We start from the raw sequence: 13820 nt of genomic DNA on the forward strand, positions 1-13820 counted from the left end.
ATCAAAATATGGTTAACATCAACTGGTACCAATTCGGTCCCATGGCCGTGCCACATCCCAGACTAGTTGTCGGCCAGTATAGAGTGACTTTGGGATATTGATTTAAGATTGATTTTCAGCTTCTCTAAGGTTCCTACTTGTAGCACTGATATACAAAGGCACAAGTAAACACCTATCTACCTTAGAAGGTTTTTATCATACCCACACAATAAGGTTACATGGACTTTATCTACTAACCGCAGTCACATGTTCTTTACCTGCAAAAAAAGATAAGTTCTGAAGTATTGATTTTTAAGTCCTTACAATCCTGAACTAAATGGCTGCTCTGATGAACTCCAAACAGCACAATACACACTAGAAGTCACTTTGAACAAAAATGTGAGCAACGTTTACCACATAGATAACTACATTGTCTATAATACATCGGGATATGCAAATTTAGGCTATTGAAACCTGCGATTGTGATGCAGGTGATAAATGATGAAATATACGTTGTAAGGTTCTCTCATGCAATGGTAGATAGAAAGAGGAGAGAATGATAAAGCTGAACTACATCTCAGAGATATTACTGCTGGAATCCTGGAGGGAAGCCACAACATGCTTTTTTGTTAAAAAATGCTTGGATTAATGGCACTATGACAGGGCTGTCATGCGTGTCAGTGAGAGCGTGGTCTTTGAAGACTATGGATATGTGTGCGTGCAATGGGATATAAGTGTATGGGTGACTAAGAGCCTGTGCCATATGTATTTGTGGCACAGGACATACCTTTCACTATATATGGCAGCATTACATGTATAACAAACATACAACCATTTGTTTAAATGGGAGAAATTTAAAGTGCAGAAAAATGTTCTGCAAAAATGTTCATAATATGGAACATTTTTCTCACTTTAAATTTCTCTCTCTGGAAATAATGCCTGTATTTTTAAGTTATAAATATGGCACCGGTCTACCAGCCACTGAGAGGGAGTTGCCTGCTGTATGTTAAAGTGGCACTTTGAAATGGGAGAAAATTAAACCGAAGAGTTAACTTTCGGTATATATTGATTCCATAAAACTCATCATTTAAATGTTGTCCCGTTTCCAAATGCCACCTTTGGATCAGGGTTCTTGCTCCCATTGGCCTGTAGATACAGTGCCGTATTTATAACAGACAAATACATCAATTTCTTTAAATAGGGGGAATTTAAAGTGAACATACACGCTTCATAAAACAATAGGAAGTAAATGGTATATTTGTAAGGGGAGAAAGGCCTTAAGACATAAACTTTTATAGACATTTTTCTTCACTGTAAATATCTCCCATTAAAGAGGATGACTGTATTTTTCAGATAGAGCTGTGGCGCAGTGTCTACTGGCCACTTGGACAACAGGCCTGCTGTTTGTAAATGTGACATTTTGAAATAGGAGAAAATTAAAATGAAGAGTTAACGTAATACTTTTTCTCCCATGAAAAACGTTCAGAACATCCTTTTGTTATCAGGCTCCAATATTGAGTTAACAAGGACTTTTTTAAAGAGTTAAATGCCTCATTGCTTGTGATACTCACCTCTGCGACCCAGCCTGGGTCCTAAACCTGACTGAGCACTGCTCATTCCCAGGCCCTGCTCTCTGCAGGCTTAGGATAATAATGGAAATAAACACAGTCTTCTCTTAACTGACCAATGGATGAAGAGGGCTGGCTGGGATCCTCTATAAGTCAGTATATATTATATGAATAATTGTTTTAAAATCAAAAGGTCTTGACAAACACCAGACCTTAAAATGGCCTTCCTCCCTTTTGTTTCTTTCTAAATCAAGGTGCCATGAGCAAATGATGCCGAGTAGATGCCAGAGCCATCCTTAGGGGAGATTCCTGAATGCTTATATTCTTGGAATGAGGATACTCAATGCTTTTAGACTTTTTTCAATAGGTACTGAAATCTGCAATTTCAAATTATTTTATTTGAGTGCCTTATTTCTTTGGCGTAATAAGACTGCCCTTCTTCGCTCTTTGAACTCTTTTGACACTACTTGAATTTAGAACCTGCCGGTACCTCCTCACTCACTAAGCAAAAGCTCCTGGAAACCTACGTTCCAGCGAATACAGACTATCTCTGATTTTATTTGCGGCAGAGGACCGCCAGAATAAAATTGTTTTCCGGTACCTGGTGCCTCATTTTATCCTCACCGACACCATCTACTCTGTTCTGGCCCCTCACCCACACTTCACCCATAGGCAATTGGATAAAAGATCTCCAATAAAGAGCCCCTCTTTGAGGTGAGCCCGTTGGGTATTGCACCGCCTGCCCAACGAGGAGCATTGCCTATGATGAAGCATGACACTCGCAAGGGTGTGTGAGGCCATTATATCCAACACAATGGATACCCAGGGTTAGCTCTCTTCCGAGTACTACCCCTTGCACTTTAGTGACCGTCCTTTCCCTCTTTTAGGAACAGCCCAGTCTCCTTTTTGTTGTCTACCTTGCAAGGGCTGCGACTGTGGCTGGACCTTCCATTCATTCCCTTGAGTGGTAATCTAAGCCCTACTGGATCACACTTGATCCTCCTCCTCCCCTCTCTTTTGTTATATATGCCTTATTTCTTTGGCATAATAAGACTGCCCTTCTTCACTCTTTGAACTCTTTTGACACTACTTGAATGTAGAACCTGCCGGTACATCCTCACTCACTAAGCAAAAGCATATATCTTTGAAATCTAGAAAAGCCAACATATTAACATTGACACTGAGTGGCACCATTCACACATTCCCTTTGAAAAGGCCCTCGCCCAGTCCTAGAAGGCGGTAACTAGGCGGGAGGAAAGCAAAAAGTTACTCAGTATCACTTGCACAACTCCTCATGGGCATTGAAGCCTGCGCGTTCCCTTCCTAAAGCCTATCACACGGAGGTACCCACCCAGTTGGTCCTAAAAGCCCTGCCCCTGCCAATCACATTGAGTCATCCTCCTTGCGCTCACCATTCGCCCTCCTCCTCACTTCAGCCAATCGGAAGGAGACAGCCACAATTTGCATAATACGGGGTCAGCGCGCCATGCTTGAACCTATACCAACTCTGGCGTGAGTACGCTCTTTAGTGAAAGTAGAAACTATACATTTTAATGCCACCATTTACTCCTTGCCCATGTCCAATAATGCCAATTCAATAACTTACTCTAAAATGCCACTGTGCCATAATAAAAATACGATGGCAGGTTTTCCAGGTGTTGCCTCCTAGAGAAAACATTGTGAATGCTGTTCCAGCATCTGTGACTGTGCACATTGCTTGGGGTTCCAATCCAGGCATGGATATGAATTGTTCAACCAGTAATCAGAGCAAACATGTACCCGATTAATTAGAGATAATGTTTTTTTTATTATCACACATAATGCACTAACTACATCTGTAATTACTACCGTACCTAGGACAGGAAAGAATAAATTAAAATAATAAAACAAGAAAACATTGATCTCGTCGCCGATTGTTATTGTGTGGTTGCCCGCGGGCGTTGGGTGTGGTGGGCCATCTATCTGTTGGTGGACCTTATAAGTCCGGCCCATCCTGTCCGTCCCTTCCTCTCCTCCCCCTCTCTCTTCTCCAGCGCATATTGTCCTCTTTCATTGGGAGAGTCTGAGCCACCAGCAAGCTAACGACCTCTTCGGCCACTGCTCCCCGATTCGCCGGCTTACTCTGCTGCGCTGGTAAGCAGGGTGCCCGCATCACGTGGAACTAAGAGGTCATTCAAAACACACTCAGAAATGGTGTCCTGTTGAAATGTCTAAAGATTTGGGCCAAGTCCTCCCTTCTTTCAAGGCTGTAGAGCATGTCTTGGTGTTGAGTTGGCCATGGCTAGTCATTGGAGGTTACGTCAATGTCCTCTCCGTTGGGCTGCTTGGTGGCCATCCGCCATCTGTTGATGTGGTGGGAGCCCTTCTTCTTCTGTTCCGATTCTGGGCCCTCCTCTTCCAGTTTTTGCCTCTTGTATTTCGTCCGCCTGTTTTGGAACCACACCTTCACCTGCAGAAGAGAGAAGGAAGGTGCCCGTTAGAATTTCAGGTGACCAATCATGGCTGCATGAAGATGCCCACATCAGCAAATACACTATTGGATGACATGTTCATTAGAGTATTAAGTCCACATAAACAAACTCTACATCCAATTATTCAATCATATTAGTAAGAAGCCTAAGCTTATATATATATAAATACTAAACAATTCCTTTATACAGTAAAATAGATGTTTTTAACCCTTTGACTTCTGTGGACCCCCACTGAATAACCAACTGGAAGCTGGAGACCCCCACCTAAGCAGCTTCTATGATTTGATCTTCAAAACAATATACAAAAGTACAGAACTAAGTAAACATCAAACCATGAAAAAATGTATTTGATTCCCAAAAATTTGTGTGAAAAACGAAATTTTAACTTTAATGGCAAACTTAGAGCTTTTCAAAATGTTGTTTTATTTCTAAAAGATGAAACGATATGCTGGACTCCAGGTTATCACTTGGTCTTCTCTGCTACTAATGAATTATCTATTTTTGTTGGCACATACCAGTGCTTCAATTGAGGTCACTAACCATCCATACCAGATCTCATTTGATGTACATCCCCTACTTCCACAAATCAAATGCCTTCACGTTTATAGATTGTTTAAAAATGTTCAATGTTCAATTTAATATTTTTATGCATATACACTTTATTTATCTGTGCATTTTATTTAATTTTCTAAACAGTTACAAGACCCCCTGAGGTGGTGCTGCAGACTCCCAGGGGTCTACGGAACCCAGGTTCACAATCGCTGCAGTCGACCCATCAATTGCAGCGACTCTCTTTAAAACTGCCAAACTGACCAACTGACTTCAGAAATCAACCTCTGGGGATTCCGTTTGAACAAAAGGTCTGGAGCACCGGCCATAACTGGAGCTTAGTATCGAAGGAGACTTTCTTCAGATATAGGAACACATGCATCTAGTAAAATACTGGTCGCAAACGGACCGATTCGCAGAATCGTCCCCTTTGCGACCGATATCTAGCCATTTGGGATGCATCAAGCCCAAACCCAATCACAAAATAGGTAATCACAAAATTTGCGATTTACCTATTTTGCAAATTCATTTAGGGAATCGCAATTTGTGATACCTTAAATGCAACGCAAGAAGCAAGCTGCGATTGTGACTTAGCATTAAGGAATCATAAATTAACACCAACTTTAAGTTGGTGAAAATCTGCCTTTCCTTTGAAAATGCTAGAAATTGCATTTTTCTAAGTGCCCTAGCATTTTTTAAGCGCCATGTGGCACACACACATGCCCTAAGGGCATGTGTATGCGCCACATGTGCACACATGCCAGATTTGGGAGTGAATCAGGGTGGCCTTTTGGCCCCCTAGCACCCTTTAAATTGGATGCGCTATTTGCGATTACCTTTTTGGTAATCGCAAATTGCGAGTGGTTTCCCATTCATTCCCATGGGCCTCTAGGCCGATAGGAATGAAAGGGAAGGCATTCTAGGAACCAAAATGTATTTAGGGGCATATTAACAAGGCAGCTACGCGATATTTACAATGCGAGGAAGCGATTATTTTCATCGCGCTAAGTATGCCTTAACGTAGGAATTTAACGTCTGTTAATTCCTGACTAAGGCATACCTAACATGTGATACGACCACAGGGTCATATTATCAAGCATATCGCTGTTTTACATGGAAAATCGCTGAAAAACCAGCGATGTTCCATGGAAAAGGGTGATATCGCTGTAATATTCATCGCCATGGAGCTAAACGTTGTTAATACAACGCTAGCCTGACGAAATATTCCAGCGATAGAAAATAATGTGGTATACAAGGTCAGCGATAATTATCGCTGCCTGTTGCAAATATGCCCCCAAGTGATTCCTACATGCATAGGGAATGGTGAGTCCTAAAAAGCCTTCCTTAAAAATCGCTATTAAGGAATCGCAATTCCTTACATTGATGCATGTACCCCTTAGTTTCTAAACCTAGGAAGGCATGGACGCATTTTCAATATAGGAGTACGTTTGTTCCATGATCTCATGTCAGATACAAAAGCTTCTTAATTGAATTTCCTTAATCTAATTTTCAAGAGCCACGCGCCATAGTTTAGCGTCGCAGCTGAAGGTCAGATTCAAACTCATATTCAGTTCTCACTTGGAGGGACTAAACAGAGCAATGGGAGACTTTCCATAAATATATCTCCAATATATCTGATGATGGTGTTTGCTGACTCAGACCTGTAGTTTCCTAATGTAAAGCGCTCTGATACCCACGGGTCTAGCCAGGGCTATATAAAACTCGTTAAATAAAGAAATAAATAATACTTCACAGCGCCTCTAGAACACTTCACGGCACTTCTGGAATCTGGAATACTTCACGGCACCTCTAGAATACTTCACAGCGCCTCTAGACTACTTCATTACGTCTGTAGAATACTTCACAGCGCCTCTTGAATACTTCACAGTGCCTCAAGAATACTTCTCATCGCTTCTGGAATACTTCACAGCGCCTCTAGAATACTTCACAGCGCCTCTAGAATACTTCACAGCACCTCTAGAATACTTCACAGCGCCTCTAGAATACTTCTCATCGCTTCTGGAATACTTCATAGTGCCTCTAGAATGCTTCACAGCGCTTCTCTAATACTTCACAGCGCTTCTGGAATACTTCACAGTGCCCCTAGATACTTCTCATCGCTTCTGGAATACTTCACAGTGCTTCTAGAATGCTTCACAGCGCTTTTGGAATACTTCACAGTGCCTCTAGAATACTTCACAGCCCCTTCATAATACTTCACAGCGCTTCTGGAATTCTTCACAGCGCCTCTAGAACACTTCACAACACCTCTAGAATACTTCACAGCGCCTCCATAATACTTCACAGCGCTTCTGAAATACTTCACAGCGCCTCCAGAATATTTCACAGCGCCTCTAGAACACTTCACAGCACTTCTGGAATCTGGAATACTTCACAGCGCCTCTCGAATACTTCATAGCGCTTCTGTAATACTTCACAGCGCCTCTAGAACACTTCACAACGCCTCTAGAATACTTCACAGCGCATCTAGAATACTTCACAGCGCCTCTAGAACACTTCACAGCGCTTCTGGAATCTGGAATACTTCACAGCGCCTCCAAAAGAAAACTTCAGGAGACTGCTCTCAAAACAAGAATATGTGGATCCAGGAAGTGACCTGCAGTATTGTGTGCCATAATGGATGTTTATCCACAAGGAAATAACTTCTTGTATGGACAAGAGGTCAGCATGTGAAAATTCACTTTTGCAAAATCCCACCCGTGAATGTAGAGCGGCCAAAGTTCTGACCTGTATCTGTTCACACTCGTGCCTGCTTCTGAAAACCTGCCGCTCTCTCAGCTTCCCAGTAGTAACTGAATTTGAGATTTACAAAAAAACTATGTTTAAAGCCACAGATTTTCTTTTAAACTGCCCTTTAGTGGTTTGGGTGGTGGGCAGCCTCTCCTGCGTACAAAACGATTCTTCGACGAAGGCGCTACGAGGCGCTCCGAAGCCTCCCGGGCTCCATAAAGCGCTCTGTTTGTTGCTGTCACTGCTGTCGATTCGAGGCCTCGGGCCATGTGTAGGTGAAGCCGCGTCGTGCAGGCGGGTCCTTCCCTCCTTTGTCGGGTACAATGCGTGTTTGTGTGGCTGTCCCTGTCCGCATGTCCTGCTGCCACCTGCCCTCGGGGCCACTTTCCCAGGCCTGGACAGGAAAAGCATCCTCTGTTTACTGTTTGTCGCTGGACCGCGTCCATGGCGAGGTGTTTATGCCACCAAAGGCCTGGTTAAGGGTCTGCTCTGTCAGCAGCCCTGGCGATAAAAGGGACCCCCGGCGGCGGGGCCCCTGGATGCTGAGAGATCTCCACGCTGCTGCCCGCAGACCCTGGCCTCGAACAAGATGGCGCTGGCGCGTGACGCACAGGAAGCCCCAGGCGATGCCCTGAGGATGCTGCTGGCCTTCAAGGTGGTCTGCACAAGTGAAGCCCACCCTCACGGGTGCCGCTGGTCGGGTCCTGTGGCTTAGTGGAGTAATGCAACCTGTGTCCGACCTTATGGTCACAGGTTCAAATCCTGCTGGGTCCACTTAGCCTTTCATCCTGCTGACGTCGATAAAATGAGTGATATTGAGTTGGGTAACGATAAACATCTGTTTTTCAGCGCCAAGATACCCGTGGGTGAACGTGCGCTTAGTTGTGTACTTGTCTGCCAGGGTCAGGTGGCCTGCCCAAAATGGAGCCAGTGACATCAATCAAAATGATGGAGACCACTGCAGAACTCTGTGAGGGCCTGCTGGAACATAACACTGGTTATTTATAGACAATACCACAGTGGAGAACGGGAGGTAGGCTGTGGATCCCTTGAGCCGCCCGCTACCACCTATGCTGGCTTGCGCCGGTCAGATGCACTGCAGAGGGTCATTGCCTGACCGTAAGATGGTTACCTAACATCCCGATGCAGCCTCCCTCTCCCCACTGATATAATTGGTGTGCGTTTGAGGCCTCCTAGCACCTGCCATATAGACTGTGCTCCCGAGGCGCCTGTTTCAACCCTCTCCGGACATCAGATGGTCTAGAGCATCTGACACTGTGGCCGCCGTTCCAACCGGTCGTAGCAACACAAGGATACTGCCGAAAATCTCACCCGGCGTTTTAACCTCAAGATGGCGCCTGAGAAGGAACGGACCTGCTTTTTGAATGACTCGAAACAGATCCATGGGAACTTTTACCGAACTACCTACCCCCTACCCCTCCCCGCTCTACTCCTCTCCACTTTCCTGCTACAGACCTCTGCCCTCACCTGTCCTTGCCCTTAGTCCCCTCCCTGTTTATCCTTTTCCTCGTCATTTGAGATCTAGTTATTCTGTCCGACCCCCGATGGAGCTACCTGGTTTAGCTATAGGGGAGATGGGCCGGGGACTCCCTCCTTGGTCGTCACCTACCCAGTCGGCCTTTAGACAGACTTCATTTTGTCTCTCCTTGTTGTCTCTTCCCTGATCCTCCCTTTCTCACCTTCCCTGAACCCTCCCCTCTACGCTCCATTTATTTTGCCCTCCATGTTCTTTAAATGTTTTCCCATTGAGACCGAGCTACTTGGCCAATTCCCGGTGGAGTTACTTGTTAGCTATAGAGGAGATGGGTTTTGGGACTTCCCCCTCGACCGTCACCTACCCAGCTGGACTTTATGCAGACTTTCCTTCGTCTTTCTTCTGTATCTCCCTCCCACCCCATTATCCTTACCCCCTCCCCCTCTACACTTCACTTATCACGTTTTCTATGCTCTTGTAATTGTTTGTCTAGCAACTGATGTACATGGAACTGATGTAATCTTGTAATTTTGTGGAACCTCATGTTACCTCTGATACCTCCAGGTCTAGCCAGCGCTATATAAAACTCTTAAAAATAAAAAAATAAAAAAATATATATAAAAACAAACTACTATTCGCTGTAAACTATGGGGTGGGCCCCTTGTCTCACCTCCTAACCCACCATGCACCACACCTGCCACGGGGCTACAAGACCCTGGATTACTTCCCTGACAAACCTGTGCACGTGACTTGTTTCACTGCTGCACTGACAACAACACTCCCATGATTCTGTGGGACTAAAACACAAACGTGAAGGAGGAAAAGTTAGAAATGAGCTTTTGTGGGGGTACCCCAGATTCCAAGCGTACTTAGGTCTGATATTCTCAATAGAGCCCACATGCATGGGCGTGTTTGTACATGGAATTGTAACACGTGTACAATCACACACGCAGAAATGGTACATAAATATATGTTTGTTTGTTCTCTGCACCCACCGCCTATAAACCCAAGCTGACTCCCTTTGGGAGCCTATTAATCATTGATGCCCCCACCAGATGGGGCATGCCCATTGCTCCTGTCCCCGAGCTTGGGCATGTCCCTTGCTCCTCCCCACCAGATGGGGCATGCCCATTGCTCCTGTCCACCAGCTGGGGCATGTCCATTGCTCCTGTCCCCCAGCTGCAGCATGTCCATTGCTCCTGTCCATTGCTCCTGTCCACCAGCTGGGGCATGTCCATTGCTCATGTCCCCCAGCTGGGGCATGTCCATTGCTCCTTTCCACCAGCTGGGGCATGTCCATTACTCCTGTCCACTAGCTGGGGAATGTCCATTGCTCCTGTCCACCAGCTGCAGCATGTCCATCGCTCCTGTCCACCAGCTGGGGCATGTCCATCGCTCCTGTCCACCAGCTGGGGCATGTCCATCACTCCTGTCCACCAGCTGGGGCATGTCCATTGCTCCTATCCAACAGCTGAGGCATGTCCATCGCTCCTGTCCCCCAGCTGCAGCATGTCCATCGCTCCCGTCCAACAGCGGGAGCATGCCCATCGCTCTTGTCCCCCAGCTGGGGCATGTCCATCGCTCCTGTCCACCATCTGGGGCATTTACATTGCTCCTGTCTACCAGCTGGGGCATGTCAATTGCTCCTGTTCCCCTGCTGGTGCATGTCCACTGCTCCTGTCCAACAGCTGGGGCATGTCATTGCTCCTGTCCCCAGCTGGGGCATGTCCATTGCTCTTGTCCACCAGCTGGGGCATGTCCATTGCGTCTGTCCAAGAGCTGGAGCATGTCCATCGCTCCTGTCCGCTCCTGTCCCCCAGCTGGGGAATGTCCATCGCTCCTGTCCCCCAACTTCAGCATGTCCATCGCTCCTGTCCCCCAGCTGCAGTATGTCCATCGCTCCTGTCCACCAGTTGCAGCATGTCCATCGCTGCTGTCCCCCAGCTGCAGCATGTTCATCGCTCCTGTCCACCAGCTGCAGCATGTCCATCGCTCCTGTCTACCAGCTGGAACATGTCCATTGCTCCTGTCCCCCCGCTGCAGCATGTCCATCGCTCCTGTCCATCAGCTGAAGCATGTCCATCGCTCCTGTCCCCCAGCTGCAGCATGTTCATCGCTCCTGTTCACCAGCTGCAGCATGTCCATCGCTCCTGTCCACCAGATGGAACATGTCCATTGCTCCTGTCCCCCGGCTGCAGCATGTCCATCGCTCCTGTCTACCAGCTGCAGCATGTCCATCACTCCTGTCCACCAGCTGGAACATGTCCGTTGCTCCTGTCCCCAACTGCAGCATGTCCATCGCTCCTCTCCCCCAGCTGCAGCATGTCCATCGCTCCTGTCCACCAGCTGGGGCATGTCCATTGCTCCTATCCAACAGCTGAGGCATGTCCATCGCTCCTGTCCCCCAGCTGCAGCATGTCCATCGCTCCCGTCCAACAGCGGGAGCATGCCCATCGCTCTTGTCCCGCAGCTGGGGCATGTCCATCGCTCCTGTCCACCATCTGGGGCATTTACATTGCTCCTGTCTACCAGCTGGGGCATGTCAATTGCTCCTGTTCCCCTGCTGGGGCATGTCCACTGCTCCTGTCCAACAGCTGGGGCATGTCATTGCTCCTGTCCCCCAGCTGGGGCATGTCCATTGCTCTTGTCCACCAGCTGGGGCATGTCCATTGCGTCTGTCCAAGAGCTGGAGCATGTCCATCGCTCCTGTCCGCTCCTGTCCCCCAGCTGGGGAATGTCCATCGCTCCTGTCCCCCAACTTCAGCATGTCCATCGCTCCTGTCCCCCAGCTGCAGTATGTCCATCGCTCCTGTCCACCAGTTGCAGCATGTCCATCGCTCCTGTCCCCCAGCTGCAGCATGTTCATCGCTCCTGTCCACCAGCTGCAGCATGTCCATCGCTCCTGTCTACCAGCTGGAACATGTCCATTGCTCCTGTCCCCCCGCTGCAGCATGTCCATCGCTCCTGTCCATCAGCTGAAGCATGTCCATCGCTCCTGTCCCCCAGCTGCAGCATGTTCATTGCTCCTGTCCACCAGCTGCAGCATGTCCATCGCTCCTGTCCACCAGATGGAACATGTCCATTGCTCCTGTCCCCCAGCTGCAGCATGTCCATCGCTCCTGTCTACCAGCTGCAGCATGTCAATCACTCCTGTCCACCAGCTGGAACATGTCCGTTGCTCCTGTCCCCAACTGCAGCATGTCCATCGCTCCTCTCCCCCAGCTGCAGCATGTCCATCGCTCCTGTCCACCAGCTGTAGCATGTCCATCGCTCCTGTCCCCCAGCTGCAGCATGTCCATTGCTCCTGTCCCCCAGCTGCAGCATGTCCATTGCTGTTGTCCACCAGCTGCAGCATGTCCCTTGCTCCTGTCCACCAGCTGCAGCATGTCAAAATACTAGATTGCATGAAAAATAGAATGGGAGTAGAGGGTACAGTTCTAAAATGGTTCAGCTCTTTCCTAGAAAAAAGATCACAAAAATTCATAGTCAACCAAATGTTATCAGTTTCATCCAGAAATCCAATTGGAGCTCCCCAGGGCTCCACTCTATCCCGGGTATTATTTAATCTGTAAGTAGAACCACTCACGGAAACACTACAACGAGCAAACATTTCTTTCCACTGTACGCTGATGACACTCAGCTGTACATCAAAGTCACGTCGACAGAAGAGATAGGTATCATGAACCAGGCACTAAAGAGAACCAATCATTGGCTAACCAGTAACCATCTGAAGCTTAACCCACATAAAACCGAATTCCTGCTGATCTCCTCGCATAAAAGCTCCACGAACATTATAGAGTGGACCAATCTGATCACGGCATTAAACTATACTCCAAAGATTGTTGATTCCACTAAATCTTTGGGAATTATTCTGGATAAAAACTTGAACATGCTATCGCATATTAACACCATGGCAAACAACGCCTAATTCCATTTAAGCTACCTCAGAAAACTGAAACCATTCTTAAACAAGTCAGGCCTGAAAACAGCAGTCCAGGCACTTGTCATATCAAGGATCGAGCACGGTTGCCCAACTCTGGCCAGTCTTTTCAAGATCTCAACAGCCCCACTGAAAGCTTGTCTTAATGCAGCCACAAGACTTATAACTGGATCCAAAAAATTCGACCACATCACCCCTCATTTGAAAGCTCTCAACTGGCTGCCCTACGAAGCAAGAGTACATTTTAAGTTGGCATGCATCACTCACAAGGCGGGACATTTCCAAACACCTGTGTACCTAGCCCAGAAAATCACTCTACCAGGAGGATGCCGTGTCTCCAGGAGCCATGGGGATCTACTACTGAAACCGGCCCGTTTTCGTAAGAAAATAACTTTTGACCGAGCGTTCTCTGTTGCAGCTCCAAGAATCTGGAACGCTCTTCCTCCCAACATTAGAAAAATCCCGTCCATCTCTGCATTCAAAAACGAAGCAAAATCCTTTTATATGAGTAAATACCTCCCAGAACCTCAACAGACTCGCCAGCATCATGGATCCTTCCGGATCAGTAACACGCTACCTTTCTTTGAACATTAACCTTTTGTGGTTTGTATATTTGTATATTAATCTTAATGTTTTTGCTCTAAATCATTGTACAACAACTGATGACTTGGTAACATAACTGTTTTGGAAATGAAAATGTAAAGCGATCTGACAGCCTACTCAGGGTCATGTTTGTGCTATGTAAAACACAAAATAAATGTCTATCGCTCCTGTCCAACAGCTGCAGCATGTCCATCGCTCCTGTCCATGCTTGCTGACATACATGTCCTCAACAGAACCAAGGAATGAGATCTGTCCCCCCCCGTGCCGACTGCGAAGAGACACGTCCATTTCTTTAAAGTAGGGGTGTCCGGTGTAGGGACAGGACCGCCGGATCCGGGCCAGATTTTCACACTAGTCACTGGCAAGGTAGATGATTACAATTTAGATCAATTGTATGTCAATGTGTGTTCTATGGATGTCCTTAAGTTCCCGCCCTACTTGACCAACGTTACGCACCCCTGCCT

At 46.9% G+C, this 13820-nt stretch overlaps 1 protein-coding gene across 1 annotated transcript in view; it reads right to left on the reverse strand.

Moving 5' to 3' along the window:
* Positions 1 to 3332: 3332 nt before the first annotated feature.
* LOC147659186 (homeobox protein EMX1) overlaps positions 3333 to 13820 on the reverse strand; it is a 55690-nt gene continuing 45202 nt past the window's right edge. The window contains exon 3 of the mRNA XM_086951915.1: positions 3333 to 3996. Within this exon, the coding sequence (XP_086808041.1) occupies positions 3829 to 3996 (168 nt within the window). The 3' untranslated portion in view covers positions 3333 to 3828. The remainder of the gene's footprint in view (positions 3997 to 13820) is intronic.

This window comes from Lissotriton vulgaris, unplaced genomic scaffold, assembly GCF_964263255.1.
Source record: "Lissotriton vulgaris unplaced genomic scaffold, aLisVul1.2 SCAFFOLD_2590, whole genome shotgun sequence".
Taxonomy (NCBI): Eukaryota; Metazoa; Chordata; class Amphibia; order Caudata; family Salamandridae; genus Lissotriton; species Lissotriton vulgaris.